Source organism: Rattus norvegicus, chromosome 3 (genome assembly GCF_021556685.1).
Source record: "Rattus norvegicus strain SHRSP/BbbUtx chromosome 3, alternate assembly SHRSP_T2T, whole genome shotgun sequence".
Taxonomy (NCBI): Eukaryota; Metazoa; Chordata; class Mammalia; order Rodentia; family Muridae; genus Rattus; species Rattus norvegicus.
In genome coordinates, this window is record NC_141536.1 from 133,138,345 (window position 1) to 133,159,841 (window position 21,497).

Here is a 21,497-nt window from a genome sequence, read left to right on the forward strand (position 1 = left end):
AGCTAAGCGTAGCACAGTGCAGCTAAGCATAGTACCTCTCATTGTGCAGTTCCATTTATACATTCTTTCTAAATATCATGCGTCCTCTCACATGACAGTGTGCGGAAAGCATCATGTGACATAACCAAGTTGTTAAAGAAACCAGAAATTTCTACTTTAGCACACCTCCAACCTACCTTTCTGAATATGTCTCTTTAGGGGACCCTAAGCAAAGGTATGTTGGAACCAACTTGGTTTACCTTGAGAGAGCTAGTTGGGAAATCCTCAGGAACTTTGCAAGCTCTTGCTAAACGTAGCTATCATCAAAACCTCATAAAGGCTGGGGATATAGGTCAGTGGATACAGTTCCTGCAAAATAAACCCAGCGTGGTGGCACACATCTGTAATCCTAGCACTTGGGAGGCAAAGACGGGAGGATCAGAAGTTCAAGGTCACCCACGGCTACATAGCCAGTTCAAGGCCAGTCTATAGACTACATGTGACCCTGTCTCCCAAACCAAACAAAAAAGGCCACTTGTATAAAATTACAGTGTAAAGAATTATAGTAAATAATGTTTAAAGGCTGTAATTGGATTCCTTTCAGTGTTATGTAGCTCTTGGGTATTTTTTTGTCTTATCTAGTGGGCATAGTATTCAATATTTAATAGCATGCCCCACATTATTTCTTCCCTACTTCCCATTTGATGACCTCGGTTGGCAGCTTGAAAGTACCATGACGACAGTATTGTACCGTTGGCAAGCACTACACATCTGTGCCTTGCTTCCCAATACTGAGTCAGCATTTGCCAACCTATACCATGCATCGGGACAGCCACCACTACGGACCAGAGGTGGGAGGACAAAGTATATCAGATGTGCCTCTTCCCAACCAAGTGCAGGACGGTTTCAGGCTGCTCATGTAGAATTCCTGAGAGCATGGTTTGAGTTAGGAAGATCGTTGACTTGTTAAAGGATTGTTGGCTCTGAGGACTTTCTTTGTTCTGTTTGCTACTTTGGACGAGGTTTGAGCTGTGACTTTGCTGCAGGTTCCTTGTCATAACTGTACTTTGACATCTGGTGTTTACTTCAAGCTGAGATTTCAAGGAAGGGCAGTTGGAGGCCAAGGCGGCTCCCAGAGACAGATGGGCAGAGCGTCTGTTTTGGCATCATCCAGGACGCGGGCAGCAGTGGTCCGAGAAAGCACCACTGACCTGCAGGCAGGAGAGAGCCTGCCAGGTTATCCATGCCCTTGGCACCAAGAGAAGGGCTCAAAGCCAGTAACGGTCACATCGAGGACAAAAACCCTCATTGTGAAATATGGTCACCCGAAAGGGATGCCTGACTGTGGGGCTTTGGGGGTGGAGTTATAAATGCTAATGCGCACACGTATTGGTGAGTTAGGCCTCTTTGCGAAGACAAGGCAAGCTCATGGATGGTTTTCCAGTGACCTAAACTTTCTCTGTGTCATCATGAAGACTCACAGGACAGATAAGAAGAGAAAAACCACCAGTTTAGTTTGCCAGTGTGAGAAGACTTGGATGGCAAGAGAAAACTCTGTCCGCTGAACGATAACAGCAGCCAGTGCCTTCGCACACTGTGAAGTGACGTGCACAGCAACATGCCCAGGGCTGCCCCACAAATGGTTATTTCAGAACAGTCTACCTCAAGGCAGTCATTTGAAAGAAGCCAAGGAATGGAACAGACTTGTCCACCGTCCGTCCTTGCTCTGCTGCTGGTCCCCGATTGTGGGCTTTTGTAAGTTGTTACAACCCTCCCCGAAAGATGGGGATATAACAGGTTGTGGAACTGGAAGATGCGAAATCTTTGTTCCTAATGGCAAAACATGTTTCTCTCATTTTCATCAGAGTGTGCGATCCATGCCATTTGAAATCAAATCCCCAACACAATGAGCCATTAGTGTAATAGCTCATTACTAACAGCGGTCTTATAAATAATACATTCTTATCATGCACATGCAGCTCGCCATGAAGCCAGCAAAAGGTATTTCAGGCCATGCAAGTTTCACTGCGCCAGCACGGCTGTAGATTAGAAGGACATCTCCATGTGAACCAAGATGGATGCCAATTTTCCCTGCCGGGAGTGAGGCTGGCCGTCTCTTTCTGCACATATGGTAGATGGATTGGTTAATCAGCGTCTGCTGAGTCTTGGGCCTGAAATTATAGAGAAGCCAGACAACTGCAGCTACACAGCCTTTGTTCAGGAGTACAAACACGACAAACAATTACTTGTTATTTGGGGAAAAAATTAAAATGTTTATTTTGGACTTTCATTAAAGTGTCAATGGCTTTATAAAACAGCTGTGTAAATCAGCCTTTTATAGCAAGTATCTTTTGGGGAGGGGTCCGGGAAAGGAGAGGATATGCAAGGAGAATTCATTTGTAAAAAGACTGTTTGGGGGCTGGGGATTTAGCTCAGTGGTAGAGCGCTTACCTAGGAAGCGCAAGGCCCTGGGTTCGATCCCCAGCTCCGAAAAAAAGAACCAAAAAAAAAAAAAAAAAGACTGTTTGAAAGTAAAGACCATCTCCCATTCGTTTTCTAAGCACACAAAGGTGCCTTGGACAAAGATCATCTTTTCCCACACCATCCGAACACCATTGCCGTTTGCTTCCCTGCTTCAGAATGTTAAAGCATCCACCATTTGTGTGAAGGCACTAACTGCTTGGGAATGAGTGATGCACAGTGCTGGTAAGCCCACTTCCTGATTAGAATGGCTGTGTCATTCACTCACTCACTCAGCTTCCTGGGAGCCTGCGTTCCTCATCAAACATGTCAAATCTGGGCTGGAGAGATGGCTCATCAGTTAAGGGCACTCACTGGCTGTTCTTCCAGAAGTCCCGAGTTCAATTCCCAGCAACCACATGGTGGCTCACAACCATCTGTAATGGGATCTGATACCCTCTTCAGGCATATAGGTAATAGATGTATATATAGGTCATATACATTAAATAAGTAAATAAATCTTTTTTTAATTGGATATTTTTTATTTACATTTCAAATGTTATCCCCTTTCCCGGTTTCCCGTCCATAATCCCCCCTATCCCATGCCCCTTCCCCCTTCTTCTATGAGGGTATTCCCCACCCAACTACTCAACCCTTCCCATCTCCCCACCCTAACATTCCCCTATACTGGGGGGTCCAACCATGGCAGGACCAAGGGCTTCTCCTCCCATTGGTGCCCAACAAGGCTCATCCTCTGCTACATATGCAGCTGGGGTCATGGGTCTGTCCATGTGTAATCTTTGGGTAGTGGTTTAGTCCCTGGGAGCTCTGGTTGGTTGGTATTGTTGTTGTTATGGGTTTGCAAACCTCTTCAGCTCCTTCAATCCTTTCTCTAACAACTCCAATGGGGACCCCATTCTCAGTTTAGTGGTTGGCTGTGAGCATCTGCCTCTGTATTTGTCAGGCTCTGGCAGAGCCTCTCAGGAGACAGCTATATCAGGCACCTGTCAGCATGTACTTCTTGGCATCAGCAATATTATCTGGGTTTGGTGACTGTATGTATATGGGCTGGATCCCCAGGTGGAGCAGGCTCTGGATGGCCTTTCCTTCATTCTCTGCTCCAAACTTTGTCTCCATATTTCCTCCTATGAATATTTTTGTTCCCCCTTCTAAGAAGGACTGAAGCATCTACACTTTGGTCATCCTTCTTCTTGAGCTTCATTCAAAAAAACCTTTTTTTTAAATGTCAAAAATCATATATTAAAATCACGGCGAGCGTTGCATGAGTTTTAGTACCTGGTGCTGATGTCTCAGTGTGCTGAGGTTTTTTTGTCTGTAGATCAGGCCAGATTTCATTGCGCTGTCTCCCACCAAACAACCTTTCTTTGCTTCTCTTCCCCTCAGGCCAATCAAGTGCTCAATAAGCGAATTCAAGAGATATAGATGACCACTCCCCTAAGTTACTTCCCAACTCTTAAGATCATCCACAGTGGTCACTTGTTGGACATGCCTTTGACAATGTTGTATATTTCGTGCATGGTACCAGATATCAGAACTACTTAGCCTTCCTCCCTTAAATAACTCGGAGTGTTCCCCGAGCTACCAGTGAGCCACATGCTGTGTTTCACAGTGGTTATCACCTGAAGTCTCATAGGCGGCTGTGTTCCCGTGTTCCAGGTGGAAGGCAAGGCTGTTGGGTTCATGAGCGTGTGCGCCAGTGTGAACTTGCCCCTGCTACACGAATGCTTTGACCTGGGCCCTTTCCATGGATTCTGCTTCCCACATCCTGACGATCTTCTGGAACCACCAAAAGAACCAAGTCTTGAAGAAAGCGAAGGTATAGTAGCTATCCCAGGATGAATAAGGAAAGTCCATACATGTCTTATGCACAGCTGTGCTATTTATCTGCTAAAACTCTCCCCCTAGTTCCTCCTGTGGAGTACTTCACATGGTTATTCAGATTTTGGTGGAATCTATGTGTCCGGAAACAAACCTGCACAGCTGGAATTAGACATGGTTTAAAGCTAAAGGTTCCCAAATTTAGAATGTTTGCTTATAGAATGGTCGTCGTTAGGTAAGTTATAGTGAGGTAATTGCTAGCATTTTTGATTTTTTCCATACCTTCTGTAGTAGGAGTCTATTGCAAATGGTCATTTTAAACTTGTATGGCTGATTCCTAGCTATATGAAATAACATGCCACATGTACGTACGTACATACATACATGGTGGCAAAATACATATAAAATAGATTTTAAAAAAAGTGACTAGGCAGTACTGCCCCCCAACTTTAGTTCTAACACTTGGGAGGCAGAGGCAGGTGGATCTCTGAGTTTGAAGCCAGCTTGGTCTACAGAGTGAATTTCAGGACAGCCAGGGCTACACAGAGAAACCCTATCTCAAAAAGACCAACCAACCAACCAAACAAAACCATCAATTTTTAATTAAAAAAATTTATGTGTTTGTGTCTGTGTGGGTATAGGGTACGTGTGTGTGTGTGTGTGTGTGTGTGTGTGTGTGTGTGTGTACATGTGTGCATATTCACAACCATGGAGGACTAGGGGTTGTCAGATTCCCTGGAGATAAACCATATCCTTTTGAACCAACACATTCCAGTTCAGCAGGAAACTGAACTCAGGTCCTTGTGCAAAAAGCAGCACACACTCTTAACCTTAGAGCCATAGACTGAATTTTGAAATATTGTCTGTGCCAGTGTTTAATCAAGAGAGATGAGATCATCACAGACGTTGATTATTAGGCACCCTGGTAGCTTCATGGGTGAGTAGGTTCTTATGGCAAATGGATACCAATGGGCAGGTGAGTTTAGGTATGTTAATTTACTTCTCCAATTCGGGTTCCCCATGTGAAGGGACCCAGACACCGGTTGTGAATTTTCACTCAGATAAAACATGCAAAATGCTTTAATTGGTGTCTGAGTCTTGAATGAATTTAGTGAGCAGTAAATGTTAATAACTAGTAGTTAGTGGCCAGTATTTATGACTGGCCATTCATCTACTCTTGGAGGTAAGATCAGGATTTTATTTTTTTAAATTGAACTACTTTCTCTAACATGAAGGGTTTTAGTAAGGTCGTTCAAAAGTGGGAGAGGTGTGGTGTGGTTGGTGGCACAGGACTTGGTATTCTGGTCAATTGTAGGTGTCACTTCAGCCACGCTTCTCCCTCAGTGGGAAAAGCCAACACTAGACAGGTGGATGCAGACTGTCCTGACTGCACACTCCTCACAGAGAACCATGAACCATGGGAAGGTACTTCCCTTTCGTACTGGTGGCAGCTTCCTTTCCGACATTGAGACTTGAGGTCATTACTGTTTCATGGTGAAGGGTGGCTTGCCCAGGCTCTCAGGGAAGGAACATTTAAATACCATGAGACGACCCTGAACTAGAAGTTGTCGCAGTCATTGCCTTTCAGTGCTTGAGTTCTACTTTGAAGGTGGCACCAAACGGGAGCTGTGCTGTGGTTCAATGTTCTCATAAAGGAGATAAAAATGGTACCCAACCCAAGGGATGCTTAGGAGGCGTAAATATTAGACTTGCAATGCACTAGACTCAGTGACAAACATGGAAAAAACAAAACACAACACAAACAGATTGGAAGGGTATAGCCACCTCCTGAGGCTGAGACCTCCTGATGCTACTGGTATTCTTTATATAGAACAAATGGAAAGTTTTTGCCTTGGGAGAGAAGGAGGGTCAAAGTTAAGCAGAACTCAGCCTGAAACGACACATTACCTATTATGTCTCTGCCAGGCAATAGCCTACAGAGTCAGGAAGGCCAGGCACTGGCTTCTCATTACCCTCTTCAACCTATTTCTTAAAAACATCTTCTCTAGGACCAGCGGCAAGCAAAGGAAGAAGGGGAATTGTTACTCATCACGGGGTGTTTATTTTGAAAATTAGTTTTCTGTTCACTGACACGAAGATGATTCTTTATGAAATTGTCACGGAACGCTTCCATTGTAGCTTTGAGATAATGGGGGTGGGGTGGGGGATGGAGTCACAGGCCCTCAGCAGCTCATTACTTCCAAGCAGAGCCCTCAGCAAATTGCACGGCTGCCTTTTCATTACATCAACAGAGGAGGCTCCACAGAAGATGGGAACTGAGCGTCGACCTCTTAGGTCTTTTTTGTTTTGTTTTGTTTTTCTGACCGAAGTCTCAAGTCAAAGAAAATACAGTTTCTCAAAAACAAAACAAAACAAAAAAAAAAACGAAACTAAAACTTGTAATTTAAAAGAGCACACATCACACTGTACCTCCTCATATTTTATATTTTGTATTTTGTCTGGTGTTTGTCCCAGTTGCTTCTCTGATGTTCTGATAAAACACTCTAACCAAAAGCTACCTGGGGGCCTTACACTTCCAGGTCATGATCCAGTACTGAGGGAAGTTAGGGCAGGCGCCCAAGGCTCTTCACTAAAGCAGAAACCTTAAAGGAATGTCACTTATCAGCTTGTTCTCTAGCTTTTGCTCAGATAGCTTTCTTATGGAGCAAAGACTCACTTTCTTAGGGATGGTGCCACCCGTTGTGAACTGGCCTCTCCCAAGTCAATCATCAATCAGAACAATCTCTTATAAACATGGCCAAAGGCTGGTCAGATCTGAGAAATTACTCAATTGAGGATCCCTTTTCCCAGGTGACTCTAGGTTGTGTCAAGATGACAATAAAAAGCTATCATATTAAAGGATTTTCATTTTCATATGCATTATCTCATTTTTTCCTTATAGCTTGATGCTAAAGAGGTAAGGCAGGTAAAGCTCTCACCATTTCATTCTGCCCAGCGTGTTCAGGGTTTATAAATCTCGTCAGGAACTGTCTCAAAAGCCCAGTCCAGCCTCTTACCTAACTAACCCCGCTGCAACTGTGCAAACTGACAACCTGGATGGGGGGGGGGGACTTGTTTTCTTTTCTTTGTGGAATTAGGTGTCACATTCATGGCCTTATGCATGGGAGGCCAATAGTCTTCCTCTGAGATACACTCTCAGTCCAACATCACCTGTTTCTTTGCTCACAGCGTCTTAAGCTGTGGGTCCAAACCCCAGTGGGATCTGAATGGAGGAGTTACAAGAAATTTGGCAGCAATCAAAAGTTTTTCCATACATAGTGACCAAAAATCAATCCAGAATCAATTTCTGCAGTGAATGCAGGATATTCCTGGTGCTGCTCACCTGCGTCACATCCTCTGACTTCACTGTAGCCTGGATTCAGAACATACAACATGGACACTTTACCCTGCTCAATCATCAGAGCACAGCACGCCATGCTAAGGTGTGCTTCGAGAGAGTGTTATGAATTTCAGTGTCTTTTCTGTACACACAATTCTCCACTCTCACAGAAACTTTTAATCTTTTTCTACCACGATTCTTCTGTCTGTCCGTATCAAATTAGTCCATCTTTGTGTTGGATTGTGCTCAGACATTTGGTTTTAAAAACTGCTGTCTGAATTGCTAGCTTGAATGCAATTTAAAAAAAATTATTAAATGAATCCTGTCACTTCAGAGCTGGTTGGAGGCAGAGACAGACAGATTGCTGAGGCCCCTTGGCCAGCAAATCTCGCCAAATCAACGAGATTTAGGTTCATTCAGAGAGATCCTGTTTAGAAAGAGGAAAGGTGGAAGCCTTGGAAGAGTCAGATGTCAGTCTGCTGCCACCCTCCCTATATATACATATACACACATGTATACATATATGCACATATGTACACACATACATACATATATACATATATGCATATATATACATACATACATGCATACATACACACACATACACTCATACATGCATGTACAGGCACCTACACTAACAAATATATACTCCACAAGCATACACAAAATCACATCACATAATGAATTTTTACTTGAGACTAACACAGAACTTCCCAACAATTTATAAAATAGACCTAGGCATGCTTCTGCCATTTTGTACTATATACTTATGGGAAGCAACGTTCTCACCTCTGAAAATGTTGGAGATCTTCTACTGCTTCTGAATCAAATATTTTTTTAAAAAAAGACTTATTTATTTTTACATATGCGAGTACACTGTCGCTGTCTTCAGACACACCAGAAGAGTGCATGGGATCCCATTACACATGGTTGTGAGCCACCATGTGGTTGCTGGGAATTGAACTCAGGACCTCTGGAAGAGCAGATAGTGCTCTTAACCTCTGAGCCATCTCTCCAGCCCCAGAGCCAAATATTTAGCCAATATTTAACTTTTGATATAAAAAGTAAATAACATGTATCTAATTAGTATGCAAGTGTAATACATATTAAGGTTGGACTGGAGAATGGCTTAATCTGTAAAGTCTTGCCACAGAAGCGGGAGGACCTGAGTTGGGTCCCAGCATCTTAAAAGGCCCAGCACGGTGGTGTTTCTGTAACCCCAGTGCTGAGGAGACAGACACAGGATGACTCTGAGGACTTGCTGGCCAGCCAGTCTAGCCGAATCAGTGAGGAGCTCCAGGTCCAGTGAGAGATCCCATCTCAACAAGAAGTAATAGTAGTAGGATGAAGAGTGAGTGAGAAAGACACCCAGCATCCTCTTCTACCTCTCCAGTGCGGTACACATTTATGAATGCATGAAAGTGCACACACACGTGCCCCCAAATGGTAAAATTATATGTTTACCAACTAGCTGATTTCAAATACATCTTTATGATTCATTATCGGTAAATGCTTAAATTACTTACATATTTTATAGACCCACACACCCAGGATGACATAAACATTTCTCAGGAGAAAAGAGAACTAGTTTAGACAGAGATGACTACTCCAACAACAGGTCTCTTACTAAATACAGAATTCCATGCCAGTGAGCTCTTTAATGAAGATTTCCTTAGCGGCTTACCAGTGACCAGACATCTTCAAGCTTGACTCTGTGTCTGCCCACGTGTGCTGACACACATAATTTGAACAACTTTCTTTTGCTGGAACCTTCATGCCTGCATCTTTAGGCCTGCCCAGAGCCATGGATAGTGACACTGCCATGTCACATTGCATTCTGGAAGAGCTAGCCAATGAACACTGCAGGCACTGACCTCTCCCTGAATCATCCCTGCTCTCTGACTTATGCCATCCCTAAGAGTTCCCAAATAAATGACCATTTTTTAGTCTTCGACTTGGCTTCCGAGGGAACCAACATACAGTTGAGCCACTCTCTTTGTATCCATGTGAAGGGATTCTTCTCACACACAACAGTCCGCATTGATGTTTAGACAGCCCAACTCTCTTGTCCTTCAAGTGGAAGAGCCTGAGATGACATGAGTGGAGGACTGAGTACCAGTCGCTCACCATGGTTATCAATAATATACATGTTGTTGGTTCCTTCCCTTGTTCCTCTGCCTCAGTCCTCTTCTGTGTTCTCTGTTCTCTAATCTCTGACTCAAGGTCTCTCTGTCCCTAGCAGCCGTGAAAACCTGCAACTCCACAGCAGCCTCAACCCTTCCAAGAAGAAAATTTGTAAAACTTAATGTTCCTTCTCCATCCAGTTCTTTACACCGTTATGACGAGCCTACTGTCAATCATCCAGTCTAAAAAACCTAGCTGTGCACATTAGTTTGCCTCTCACCAAAGCAGTGCATATACATATATAGCATGTAAATACAAGTTTTGTGTATGTATGTGTGTATATGTAATATATGTATATATACATTTGTAAATTTTGGGTTGGGGTTGACTGGGGAGAGTTCTAAGGGTATCGATTTCGAACTAATATAAGTAGAAGTTTGTTTATTGTTTTTATTTGGTGGAGAAGTTATTTTAGAAGTGGTGGGTTCCTGGAATGCTGGAAGAATTTGTAAAGAAACAGACATATGTATCACACACACACACACACACACACACACACACACACATACACACGAGTGCATGCACTCTCACACAGTGAGAGAGAGAGAGAGGGGGGGAGGGGAGGAGGGAGGGAGGAGGAAGAGGGAGAGGGGAGAGGGAGGAGAGAGAGAGAGAGAGAGAGAGAGAGAGAAGGGGGGGGAAGGAAGGGAGGGGAGGGGGAGGGGGGAGAGGGAAGCAAACTTTCTGTGATATGGGAGATTGTACCACGCAAGGTCTGAGAGCTTCTTAAATGTTAAGCCTCTGAAGATGTTCAGGACCACATCAAAATCTTCCATATGCCCAGCAGTTAATGAATATTCTCCTTCAGCGACAGTAAAATGTCTCAAAGCTCACAACAGTGTTGCCTTCCAGTTGGCCCCATCGCTGGCCCCTTGTGGTGTTTGCAAATCAAGCTGTGGCTTTTGTTAGCTGCATCATCACAATAAAGATTTTGGAATCAGAATTGAGCTGGCAGTTTTCTTGATGATGCAAAAGGCAAAATAGGGCACAGCCTGCCTTTCCACAGCTGTACTGGCATCGCCCTGTCTAATAGCCTTAAAAAGAGAGAGAGAGAGAGAGAGAGACAAGTCCAAATAAAACAACTTTTGTTTGTCATGTAGGCCGGTGTGTTCTGAGCAGCACAGATCTGTTTTATAAGACCCCTGCAAGGTTCCGACTTGTAAATCTCATTACACACCCGGGGTCTACCTTACAAAAATCCCTGTAGAATTCGATGTGCTCTTTGGCAGGGAAAGATTTCATTTTATATAACAGAATTGTGGCCTTTCAGAAAGATAATTAGCATAGCTTCTTGTAGCCAAGCCATCCAGGAGAAGTGCTGTTTATTGTATGTTAAAAGACCATTCAAAACAATATATATATTTTTTTCAAAAACATGTAAAAAGGCATCACCTCCAAATTATCAAACACACCACTCTTGCTGTCAGAAAGTGTTTTGTCACATTTAATTTCTTTTCATTTGAATTTACATGTGCTGTTTTCCTCAGGTTCTCTCCCATCTTGGGCTAGGAAATAGAGTTCACATTGTATGTACTGGAGCCAAAAGAAGAAAACAAAACAAAAGAAAACAAAACACCCAAAACAGAGACTACATTAACACACTATTGTCTATTAAACCTCCCTGAGTCTTTTTGCTGTCTTCCTAAGGCTCCACTTTCTCTCCCTAATTCCATTCTTACTTGGTTCTCCACACAGATTTCAGACACAGATGAAATTCTCATGTACAGAGCATAGCACAGTTCCTGTCCTTGTGTGTGCAACCTGTGCCTCAGTTCTCTGGTGTTCTTTAACTGGGGGCTCCCCAGGATTTTAATAACAATGCATTATAAACAAGAGGTGTCTTTGTCCCCATTTTCTTCCAGATTTCCCTGGTAACAAGTTAAACAACAGAAATTTATCTCCCAGTTCCAAGGCCTGAAGTCCACTGAGATCAAGGTGCCTTGCAGGTTTCTTCTGAGGCCCCTCTCCTTGGCTTGCCTCAGGCCATCTGCTTCCTATGTCTTCTTCTGGTTTGCACTCCCTGATGTCCATGTTCAAAGTCCTCTTAGGGCTCACCTTAGTGACTTCGTTTAACTTATCTCAGATGCCGTCAAGGACAGCCTCTAGTCAGAGGTGCTCATGGGAGATAGCAAAATAAGAGGACCTCAAACTATGTCCCCACATTGCAGTCTCTATCATGGGCTTTATAGGGACCACTGCTGTGGGGATGCTGGTCTACCCGACCAGTCTCTGTCTCCAGTTCTTATCACAGCATCGGACCCCTCTCTCCCCGCTGCCTTTCTTTTCCTAGGCCCCTGAGTTCTTTGATGCCTCATGGCCAAGGCTATAAGGCTACGATTTGACCATAGCAAACCTGGAAGTGCTCACAAAGTCAGCCACTCTGTGTAATATGTATGTGCAGTTTAATATGTCAGCTGAGATCTGTTTCCATCAGAATTGTCGTTTTACATTCGAAATGACTTGTCATGTTCTGCATTGAACCCAGGGCTCTGTGTGTGCCAGCCAAGTGCTCAGCTCCTGAGCTCTTGTACTGCCAGCCCCGAATTCTGTCCTTTAAAACATTTATTTATTTTTTATTTGCCAGTGAAATATATCTTTAGCACATGAAAGTTTAAAAAAAAAAGGGAAAAGTAACGTCATCTTCAGGGCTTTAACTACCCCTTCCAATTTTGATCGTGTAGAATTATGTGCACGGCAGCGGCACAAACACCTAGAAAACAAGTCCATGAGACCAGACCCATGTGCAGGCCAAGTCGTCGCCAAGAAGGACAGCTTAGGATCCTTGCAAGAGGATCTCAGGGGACATCTTCCTGTTTGTAATGTGCCAGGAGGACTCTGAGGCAGAGCTGAAAGCTAGAGCTGACAGTCAAGGCCGCTGCCCCAAGCCGTCTGGCTGGGCCTTTTGGTTATTTAGCAAAACCTGTTACTGATTTTCAGTCTTCATTCCGGTGCTGGCTTCTAAGCCCCTTTGCAGGATTTCAAAAACAACAGCAGCCCCAGACGAAGGCAGCTGCCTCAGAATCCATTATTTTTGCAGAGGGCAAGATGAAGGGGGTCGGCGTTCCCACCCCTTTTCTGCTGGGGAGCAACCTGTGATAGGACTCAGTCCCCCTCTCCATCGGTCAGATTCATTTCACAGTGGCAGAAACACAAATGCTTTGATACAGGGCCTGGAGGTCTTTGAAAGGAAAGTGGCTTTATTTATATTCCTTATGATCATTATGTGCTGGGATTATTTTCCCAGTAGGTGATGTCTCTTTTGCCCATATTTATGAAGCAGGGGAGAAAGCATTTAATGAATTTCAAGAGTGTATTTGACTGTAAAACACATCTCAGTATATTCACATGTAAATAACCCTTTGATTTGTTCTCTCTGGTGACCTTTTTTTCTCGGGGCTACATCACAGTTTGTTGTTGTTTTCCATTTTCAAATGGGAGGCTGGGTGATAATAATGAAAGATTATGCAAAAAAATCCATGTTTAAAATAATGTTGATATGCCACTTGCTCCGTAGGATAATTACAGTAATTTGGCTATTACACTATATGGAGGCAGGAGCTGGTCCGTAGCAAACACAGCAATAGGGGTGATTCAAGGGATTTTCATCCCAACTGGCTGTTTGATCCTGCTGACTTTTCTCTTGAAAATCAATTGCTCACTATGAATACTCTGAATTCCCCCTTGATTAAATTGGCAGTCAGTAGGCTGCACCCATTACGTGGGGGTCGCCCCGAGTTCTGCCTGCTTATATAAACGTGTTTTTATTTTGACAACTCTTAACCTATCATGGACCAAATTTAATCTGAGGGAAGAAACAGAGGAAGTAATTACTAAAAACACAGTTTCGTACATGGCAGCAAACCAAGGGGAATGCAGTGCTTCTGAGGCCCGGTATAGAGCGAGCTCCTGTGCTACCGGCTCCCCCTGTGTTTTATTTGATTTTTGCTGTTTCCTGATCTTCAGGGCCACAGGGCTCACTCAGCCAGACCTGGGAGAGCTGCCACAGAAGCCTCTTTATCTCCTCATGGATCTTTTGGAATCAGTGTTAGAAAATTTGATTTTTTTTTCTTGAAAAGGACCACTAGTATTGAAGATAAAGAAATTGTTAGCCATGGGTGGGGACACACACACACACACACACACACACACACACACACACACACACACACGTGTATATGTATACATGTATATACATACATACATACATATATATATACATGCATACTTATATATACACACATACACACATATGTGCAGATGTATGTTTGTGTGTTTACATCTAGCTCCATAAGGAAAGAGACTCCATCCTCTTTATTGAGTTCTGATTTAAATCTACGTAAAATATTTGGCAGTCGAGAGAAAAACAAGGAGAACACAAACTAGTTCTACAGAAAGCACCTTTTGTAACACCCAGCTTCTCTTACACACACATGCCCCATCGGTGCACAAACAGGTCTCCCAGCAAAATAGTAAAATATAGTCTATTCTGGAGCCAAATGTGAGGGTTCGTGGCCCCGGGGACACAGACTCAGATTACCGCAAATAGTATGGTCTGATGTGGTAAGCTTTGTGACGTTTTTATAGTAACGAAATGAAAGAAAGTTATAAATCAAAGCATATTCAAAGGTGGAGGTGGAAACATCAGGTGGGGAGGGCTCAGTGAGGCACGAAGTCACTGCCTTGCTTCCCAGATGCTCTGTGATAACTTCTGGGCGTTGGGTTTTACCTGAGAGTCACAAGGATGTTTAGGCAAGCACAGAGATGGACAATGAATGACATTTGGGGGTGGGGAGGCAGGGAATGGGGGAGATGACTAAAAATAGTGCCAGATAATTTGGGTCCAAACCTGCAAGATTACAGCTCTCCTCTATCACATAAGGAACAGCCTTAAATGGATGGGGGTTTGGGGAAGGAGAAAAGAAAGCTAGTTGCAGGTCCTTCTCTTTTAAAGTTAGCACGAGGAAGCTGAGTCACCACCGTGTTTCCTGTAAGAGGGGCATTTTCTTCCCCACCGAGAAGTTTCTCCATGTGTGTCCCAGGCCGATTTCTTTGTTCCTGACCTCTATACTGGCTCCATCCCTATTTTTCAGTTGGAATCATCTATTCTTATTTCACCCCCGTGGGATTTCAGCTGGAATTCCAGGACCACACCACTGGTCCTTGCAGCCAAGGTCTCCTTGTACGACCAGAGTCAGCCCTTCTGACCTGTGCTGGCTTCTGTGCCCGCTATTAGGCAAGGCAAGTGTGCTCCTTAAACTTCCTGGTTTCTGCTTCTGATTTGATGCTCACCAATGGTGGGGATTCAGCTTCCAAGAGATTTCTTCTCTTTTCCTATGTTGTGGTTATATCCTTTCTTAGAGCCATCTGCCTTTTCTTTCTCCTCCCCTAATTATACTTTTCTAATAGGCCTTTTCTTTAAAAGATTTATTTATTTACAGTGTTTTTGTCCACATGCATGCCTACACACCAGAAGAGGGCATCAGATCTCATTAGGGATGAGCCAGCAGGTGGATGCTGGGAATTGAACTCAGGACCTCCGAAGGGCAGTCAGGCAGTCAGTGCTCTTAACCTCTGAGCCATCTCTCTCTCCCTGTTCCATTTCCTTTAGATTTTTACTACCTAGTCTCATTTCTTCTTCTTCTTCTTTTTCTTTTTCTTTTTCTTCTTCTTCTTCTTCTTCTTCTTCTTCTTCTTCTTCTTCTTCTTCTTCTTCTTCTTCTTCTTCTTCTTCTTCTTCTTCTTCTTCTTCTTCTTCTTCTCCTTCTCCTTCTTCTTCTTCTCCTCCTCCTCCTCCTCCTTCTCCTCCTCCTCCTTCTCCTCCTCCTCCTTCTCCTTCTCCTTCTTCTCCCTCTCTCTCTTTGTGTCACACACCCATACTCACCTCACACACATACACACACACATACATACATACATACATACATACATACACTCAACACAAATACACACCACACATACACTGTTATATAACACACACACACACACACACACACACACACACACGCACAGTGATCTCCATCTATTTTCTTTCAAATAACATAATTTTATTCTTTAGTTTATTACCAACTGTGTGTATACTGACATTTTTAATGTGTGCAGACAGACATCTAGTCTGCTTTCATACCGGGCTGTTTGAATAGACCTCCAGCAAACATCCCAGGATGCATTGCCCAGGAGTGCCACAGCTGACTCATACGCTGAGTGTTCTGAGGAAGCTCCGTACAGATTTCCCTAGGTTCTCCATTAGTTTACAGTACTACCCACACCACAGAAAGTCCCCCTCCCCAACACCATTGCTAGCATGCACAGTCATTTGTTTTCTTGATGTTAGTCATTTTGACCAGGGTGAGATAAAATCTCAGAATTTTATTTTGCATTTTTCTGATGGTCAGAGATGTAGAACCTATTTTCACTTATTTATTGGCCACTTGGATTTCTTCTTTTGAGGACCTGTTCTTTTTCCCATTTATTGATTGGGTGATCTGAGGAGTTTGTGTTTAACTTTTTGGTTCTTTATAGACACTGGCTACTAATCTCTCAGAGTTGGCATAGGTTTTCTGGGGCCCAGCTCTGAGCACTGCTGTGTTTTCTTTGCTGTGTGGACACTTTTTAATCTCATGCAGCCCCACCGGTCAGTTCTTGCAATGGCTCCTTGAGCCACTGGAACTCTTTTTAGAAACTCCTTCCCTGTCCCTCTACCTGGAAGTATAAAATTTCAGGTCTTCGACTGAGGCCTTTGATAGAGTTCAGGTTGATTTAGAAGAGACACAGGGATCTGGCTTCATTCTTCTTATGTAGTAGATGAAGAAGCTGTCTTTTCTCCAGCATGTGCTTTTCAACTTTGTGGAGGATCAGAATGCTATAGAATATTTGTTTCTAGGCACTCTGTTCTATTCCATTAGTCTACACGTATCATGTTGATTTAGTTACTACAGTTCTATAGTATAACTTGAAGTCACGTACTGCAATACTGCAAGTGGAACTCTTAGCATTTTCTCTTCGTCTTCTCTTCTTTTGGAGGGAAGAATCTTTTATGTTTCCATTAGAATTTTAAGACACTATTTTCATGAAAAATGTGACTGGAATTTTGATGTGAATTCCATTTAACTTGTAGATGACTTTCAGAAACAAGGTCATTTAAAACAACACGTAATTCTGCCAGTCCATAACATGGGTGGTCTTCCCGCTTTTGAGAACTTCACGTTTTTTCCTCCTTGTTTTATAGTTTTGAATGAAGCCTCTCATATCTTCAGTTAGGTTTATTCACTTTCCTCCTCCCCCTCCTCTCTCTGTCTCTCTTTCTCTGATATATGCATTTGTGTACATGTGTGTTCAGAAGTGGATGTTGTCTTCCTCTTGTGTTTTTTTGTTGTTTTTTTTTTTTTTTTGGGGTGGGTGGGTGGGTGTGGATGGATGGGGAACAGCTCTCATTGAATTTGGAGCTCACCAATTACTTAGAACCCTCTTCCACCCCAGCCTCCTCCTGACTCTACCTTCCGTCCCTGGGATGTCAGGCCCTGGCTGCCATGCTCTGCTTTTTTGTTGACGCTGAGAGTCCATGCTCGTGTTCTCATCCTAACATGCCTAGCATGCTATCCGCTGAGCCATCGCCCAACCCTCTATTTCTTTTTCCTTCTTAAAGTTGTGTGTGTGTGTGTGTGTGTGTGTGTGTGTGTGTGTGAGAGAGAGAGAGAGAGAGAGAGAGAGAGAGAGAGCGCATTATTTTCCTTTTTGGTATTCATTATTGATCTATAAATAAGTTCACTGAATTTTGTATGTTGAATTTTGTGTTCTGTTACTTCACTGAATTTATGAAGCCTAAAGTCTTGTGCTATAATCTTTAGGGTCTTCCAAATATTTGTTAATATCATATACAAATGAGGATAATCTGACTTTTTTCTTCCCTGTTTGCATTTCTTTTATTTCTCTCTTCTGCCTTAATTGCACTGGTCCCATGGTCAAGAGCCATAGTAAACAGAAGCCATGAGAGTGCCTATCCTTGCCTTGTTCCTGAGTTTAGAGGAAATGCTTTCTGTTTGTACACATTAGTATGACGTGGGTTTATTTAATTATCCTCTGTTATGTTAGGTTCTGGTCTTTCTGTATCTTGTTTTCTCAAGACTGTTATCGTGAAAAGACGTTAACCTTTGTCAAAGGCATTTTTCTGAAACTATACAGAAGATTATGTGATTTTGGCTTTTTTGTGTATTGTATTACACTTACAGATTTGTATATATTGAACCACATTGGTATCCCTAGAATGGATTTAACTTGATTTTGGAGGCTGGTCTTTTTTAATATATTACCACACTTTGCTTGAAAGTTTTTTTTTTATTATTTTGTATCCTGTTCATCAGATATTGGTCTATAGTTTTCTTGTGTGTGTGTTTATCAAAATTGTATCTAGTTTTGGTGTCAGTGCCAGTGTAATGCTTGTTCTATAGAATGCATTTAGAAGCCCTCTTCCCTTTCTACCGTATGGAATAATTTGAAGAACATTGAGGTTAGTTCTTTAATGTTCTTGTAAGATTTCTAGGCTTTTTCTTTGGGTGGAGCCTTTTTGTTACTGTGCCAATCTGTGAGATATTACTGATTTCCGCTCTATTGTTTATTATTTCTCTTCTAGTTTGGATTGTTCTGGTTTTCTAAGACCTTGAAATGCATCATTAGTTTTTTTTTTTTTTTGAGATCTTTCTCCCTCTCTTTTTAAATGATATTTATTTATTTATTATTTATATGGGCGGGGGGACAGTGTGTGTTTGTACCCACGTGGAGATAAGAGGTCAAAGGTCATATTGTCCGAGCCAGTTCTCTCTCTCTCTCTCATGTGTGTTCTAGGGATTGAATGCAGGTCATCAGGCTTGGCTACAAGTGTTGTTACAGACTGAGCTATCTCGCCAGGCTGTCTTTGATTTCACTTTAATATAGACATTAACAGCCGAATACTTCCTCCTTATAATTACCTTTACTCTGTCCCACAGTTTTTATATAGTGTTTTCATTTTCATTTTTTATTTAGAGTTTTTATTTTCATCTTACTGTGGGAAGTCTTTTAAGTGTTCCTTTATTTTTCCAATGTCCCAATAACTGTCCTGAAGTATCTTATTCAGTCTCCATGAGTTTGTATAACTTCTCTTGCAGTTGATATCCAGTTTTTTCCATGTATGATCTGACAGGATGTAAGCAATTATTTCAGTTATTTTTTATGTATTCATTTTGTGCATGTGTTGTGGTGGCTTGAGTAAGAATGACTCCCACGGGGCTCCAGTTGATAGAATTGTTTGGAAAAGCTTAGGAGGTGTGCCCTGTTGGGGTCAGTGTGTCTGGGAGCATTGAGGTTTCAAAAGATATGTGCCACTCCCAGTCCTTCCTCCCTCCTCGCTCCCATCTTCTGCTTTAGATCAAGATGTGACCTCTCAGCTGTTCCTGCTGCTGTGCCCTTCCTTGCTTGGCCACCATGGATCTAACTCTTTTGATACAACAAGCCCAAATCAAACCATTATTTTTTATAAGTTGCTTTTGTCATGGTGTTTATTTTTATAGCAATAGAAAAGTAAAACAGAAGTTATGTGTTTGCTAGTTAGGCTTAAGAACCTCTGCTCTATAGAGAATGCCATGAACTGCCAAAAAGACTGCATTCAGCAGTTGTATGGTCCACCTGTAGAAGTCTGTCCATCCACTGAATCTGTTTCCTCTGTGGTACAGTTTAGCTGATGTCCCTTTGTTGATTTATTGTTGTTCTCTTGATGGGAATAGAGTATCGATGGCACCTGATACTAATGCAGTGCATGGTTCTTTATTTCTAGACTGGTGTGGTTTACCTTGTGAAATTATGTACATTACAACTACGATCTTGATATATTCCCCTTTATCAATATGTTGTGACCTCTTTGTCCTTCCCTCCTCCCTCCTCCCCAGCTCTCTCTTCCTGCACTGATGTTGCTTTTATCTTCAGGTGAGCCTTGAACTTGTCATTTGCTGAGGGTAACATTGAAGCTCTGATCTCCTTAGCCTCCCAGGTGTTGAGATTACAGACATTTTGCCACCGTGGTTTTATAGAGTACTGGGAATTAATCTCAGGGTTTTGGTCATGTTAGGAAAGCCCTCTGTCAATTGAGTCATAGCCTCAGTTCTGGTGTATGTCTTTTAATTTGAAAATTAAGACCATTGCATTCAGTGTAAAAGAAAGCAAACAAACAAACAAACAAACAAAAACCAAACCAAACCAAACCAAACCAAAACATTAACCAGGATTATAGAAGATGCCTAAAAGAATCTCACACACGTAACAGGAAGATAAAAATGGTCTTAGAGGTTGGGAAAGAGTAAATCCCACTAGAAAAGCAGATCAGGAAACGAGACATAAGAAAGAAGCTTCAGAAAATCGACAAAATGGCAGAATTAGATGCATGCTTCCATTAAAGCTCTGAGTGCGGGAGGAGGCTCTCTTTCCCCGCTGTTTGTACTGTGTATTGAACTCAGACTGTTAGGCTTGGTGGCAAGCACCTTTCCCCGCTGAGCCATCGTGGTTGTCCATGTACTGATCACTGGTTGTGTGTGAACACAAGTACAAGCAGGCGTGCATGAGTCTGCATGCTACAGCATGAGTGCTGAGGTCAGAGAACAATTCTGAGGCGCTGACTCTTTCCTTCCTTCCACTACATGGATTTCTGGGATTGAACTCAGGTCATCGAGCTTGGCAAAAACACACTCACCCACAGCATGTCCACTGGCCCAGCCTCCACAAGTCCAATAATTACAAGAAAGGTAGAAGCAAAAGTAATATAAACCAAAAAGTTATTGAGATGAGTTTTAAAAATAAAGAGAGAAGAAAAATAGAAGACACAAATAGAATATTCAACATGTAGAGAGGAAGAAAGACAGGAGAATGGTAGAGAGTGGAGACAGATTGGGAAATAAAGGAGTTTTACTATTATTAGAAGCAGAAGAGAAAATATAAAAACTCAAAAGAAAAGAATAATTATACACACACACATCAAACAAAAGCTATAGAAATATATATAAACCAAACACTAAAAAGAAAATAAGATATTAATAGATATCCATACATATATTTAGACTTCTTTTATGTGTTTGTAGATTGCCTACCTGTGTCTGTATATCACATTTCTTTGGTACCTTCAGAGGGTGTTGGAATCCCAGATATGGGGTTACTGACAGCTATACACCGGCATATGAGTCCTGGGAACTGAACCTGGGTCCTTCGAGAGCACCAAGTGCTCTTAACCTCTGAGCCATCTTTCTAGCCTCTTAGTATAAATATTTTTAATGATCAAAAAAGATTTATACTTATATATATCTGCACTTCTTTCTGTGGCTTCTTGTGCCATGCACCCCTTGGATAGAGCACAGTCTGTGAGATATTTACTGGTTTATTGTTTTATCGTGGGGTTTGGGCTCTTTTGTCTTTTGTTTTCTGTGTTGCTTACCACTCAGGCGATGAGCATGGCCTGAGTAGGCAGATAGCCTGTTTGGAATAGCTTTGTTTCCTTGCTCACTAGTGCCGGATAGTGTGGAACCAAAGTTCCCTAGGCTGGCACCTCCTCCAGACAGATTTGCTCCATATAGAGCTGCAGGCATGATGGGTATTTCTGGTGCTCCCTGAAGCCCATGTCTAGAGTAGGGCACACACCACTGTCCAGCAGCTGCCACTGAGTCTGTGTGTTGTACCACAT

The 21,497-nt window shown here is 42.6% G+C and overlaps 1 protein-coding gene across 4 annotated transcripts in view; it reads left to right on the plus strand.

Moving 5' to 3' along the window:
- Positions 1 to 21,497, plus strand: part of Cfap61 (cilia and flagella associated protein 61) — a 278,953-nt gene that overhangs the window by 48,819 nt on the left and 208,637 nt on the right. For all 4 annotated transcript variants that reach the window (NM_001430465.1, XM_087652240.1, XM_087652242.1 and 1 more), the window contains 1 exon segment: positions 4,117 to 4,276. In NM_001430465.1, coding sequence (NP_001417394.1) covers positions 4,117 to 4,276 — 160 coding nt within the window.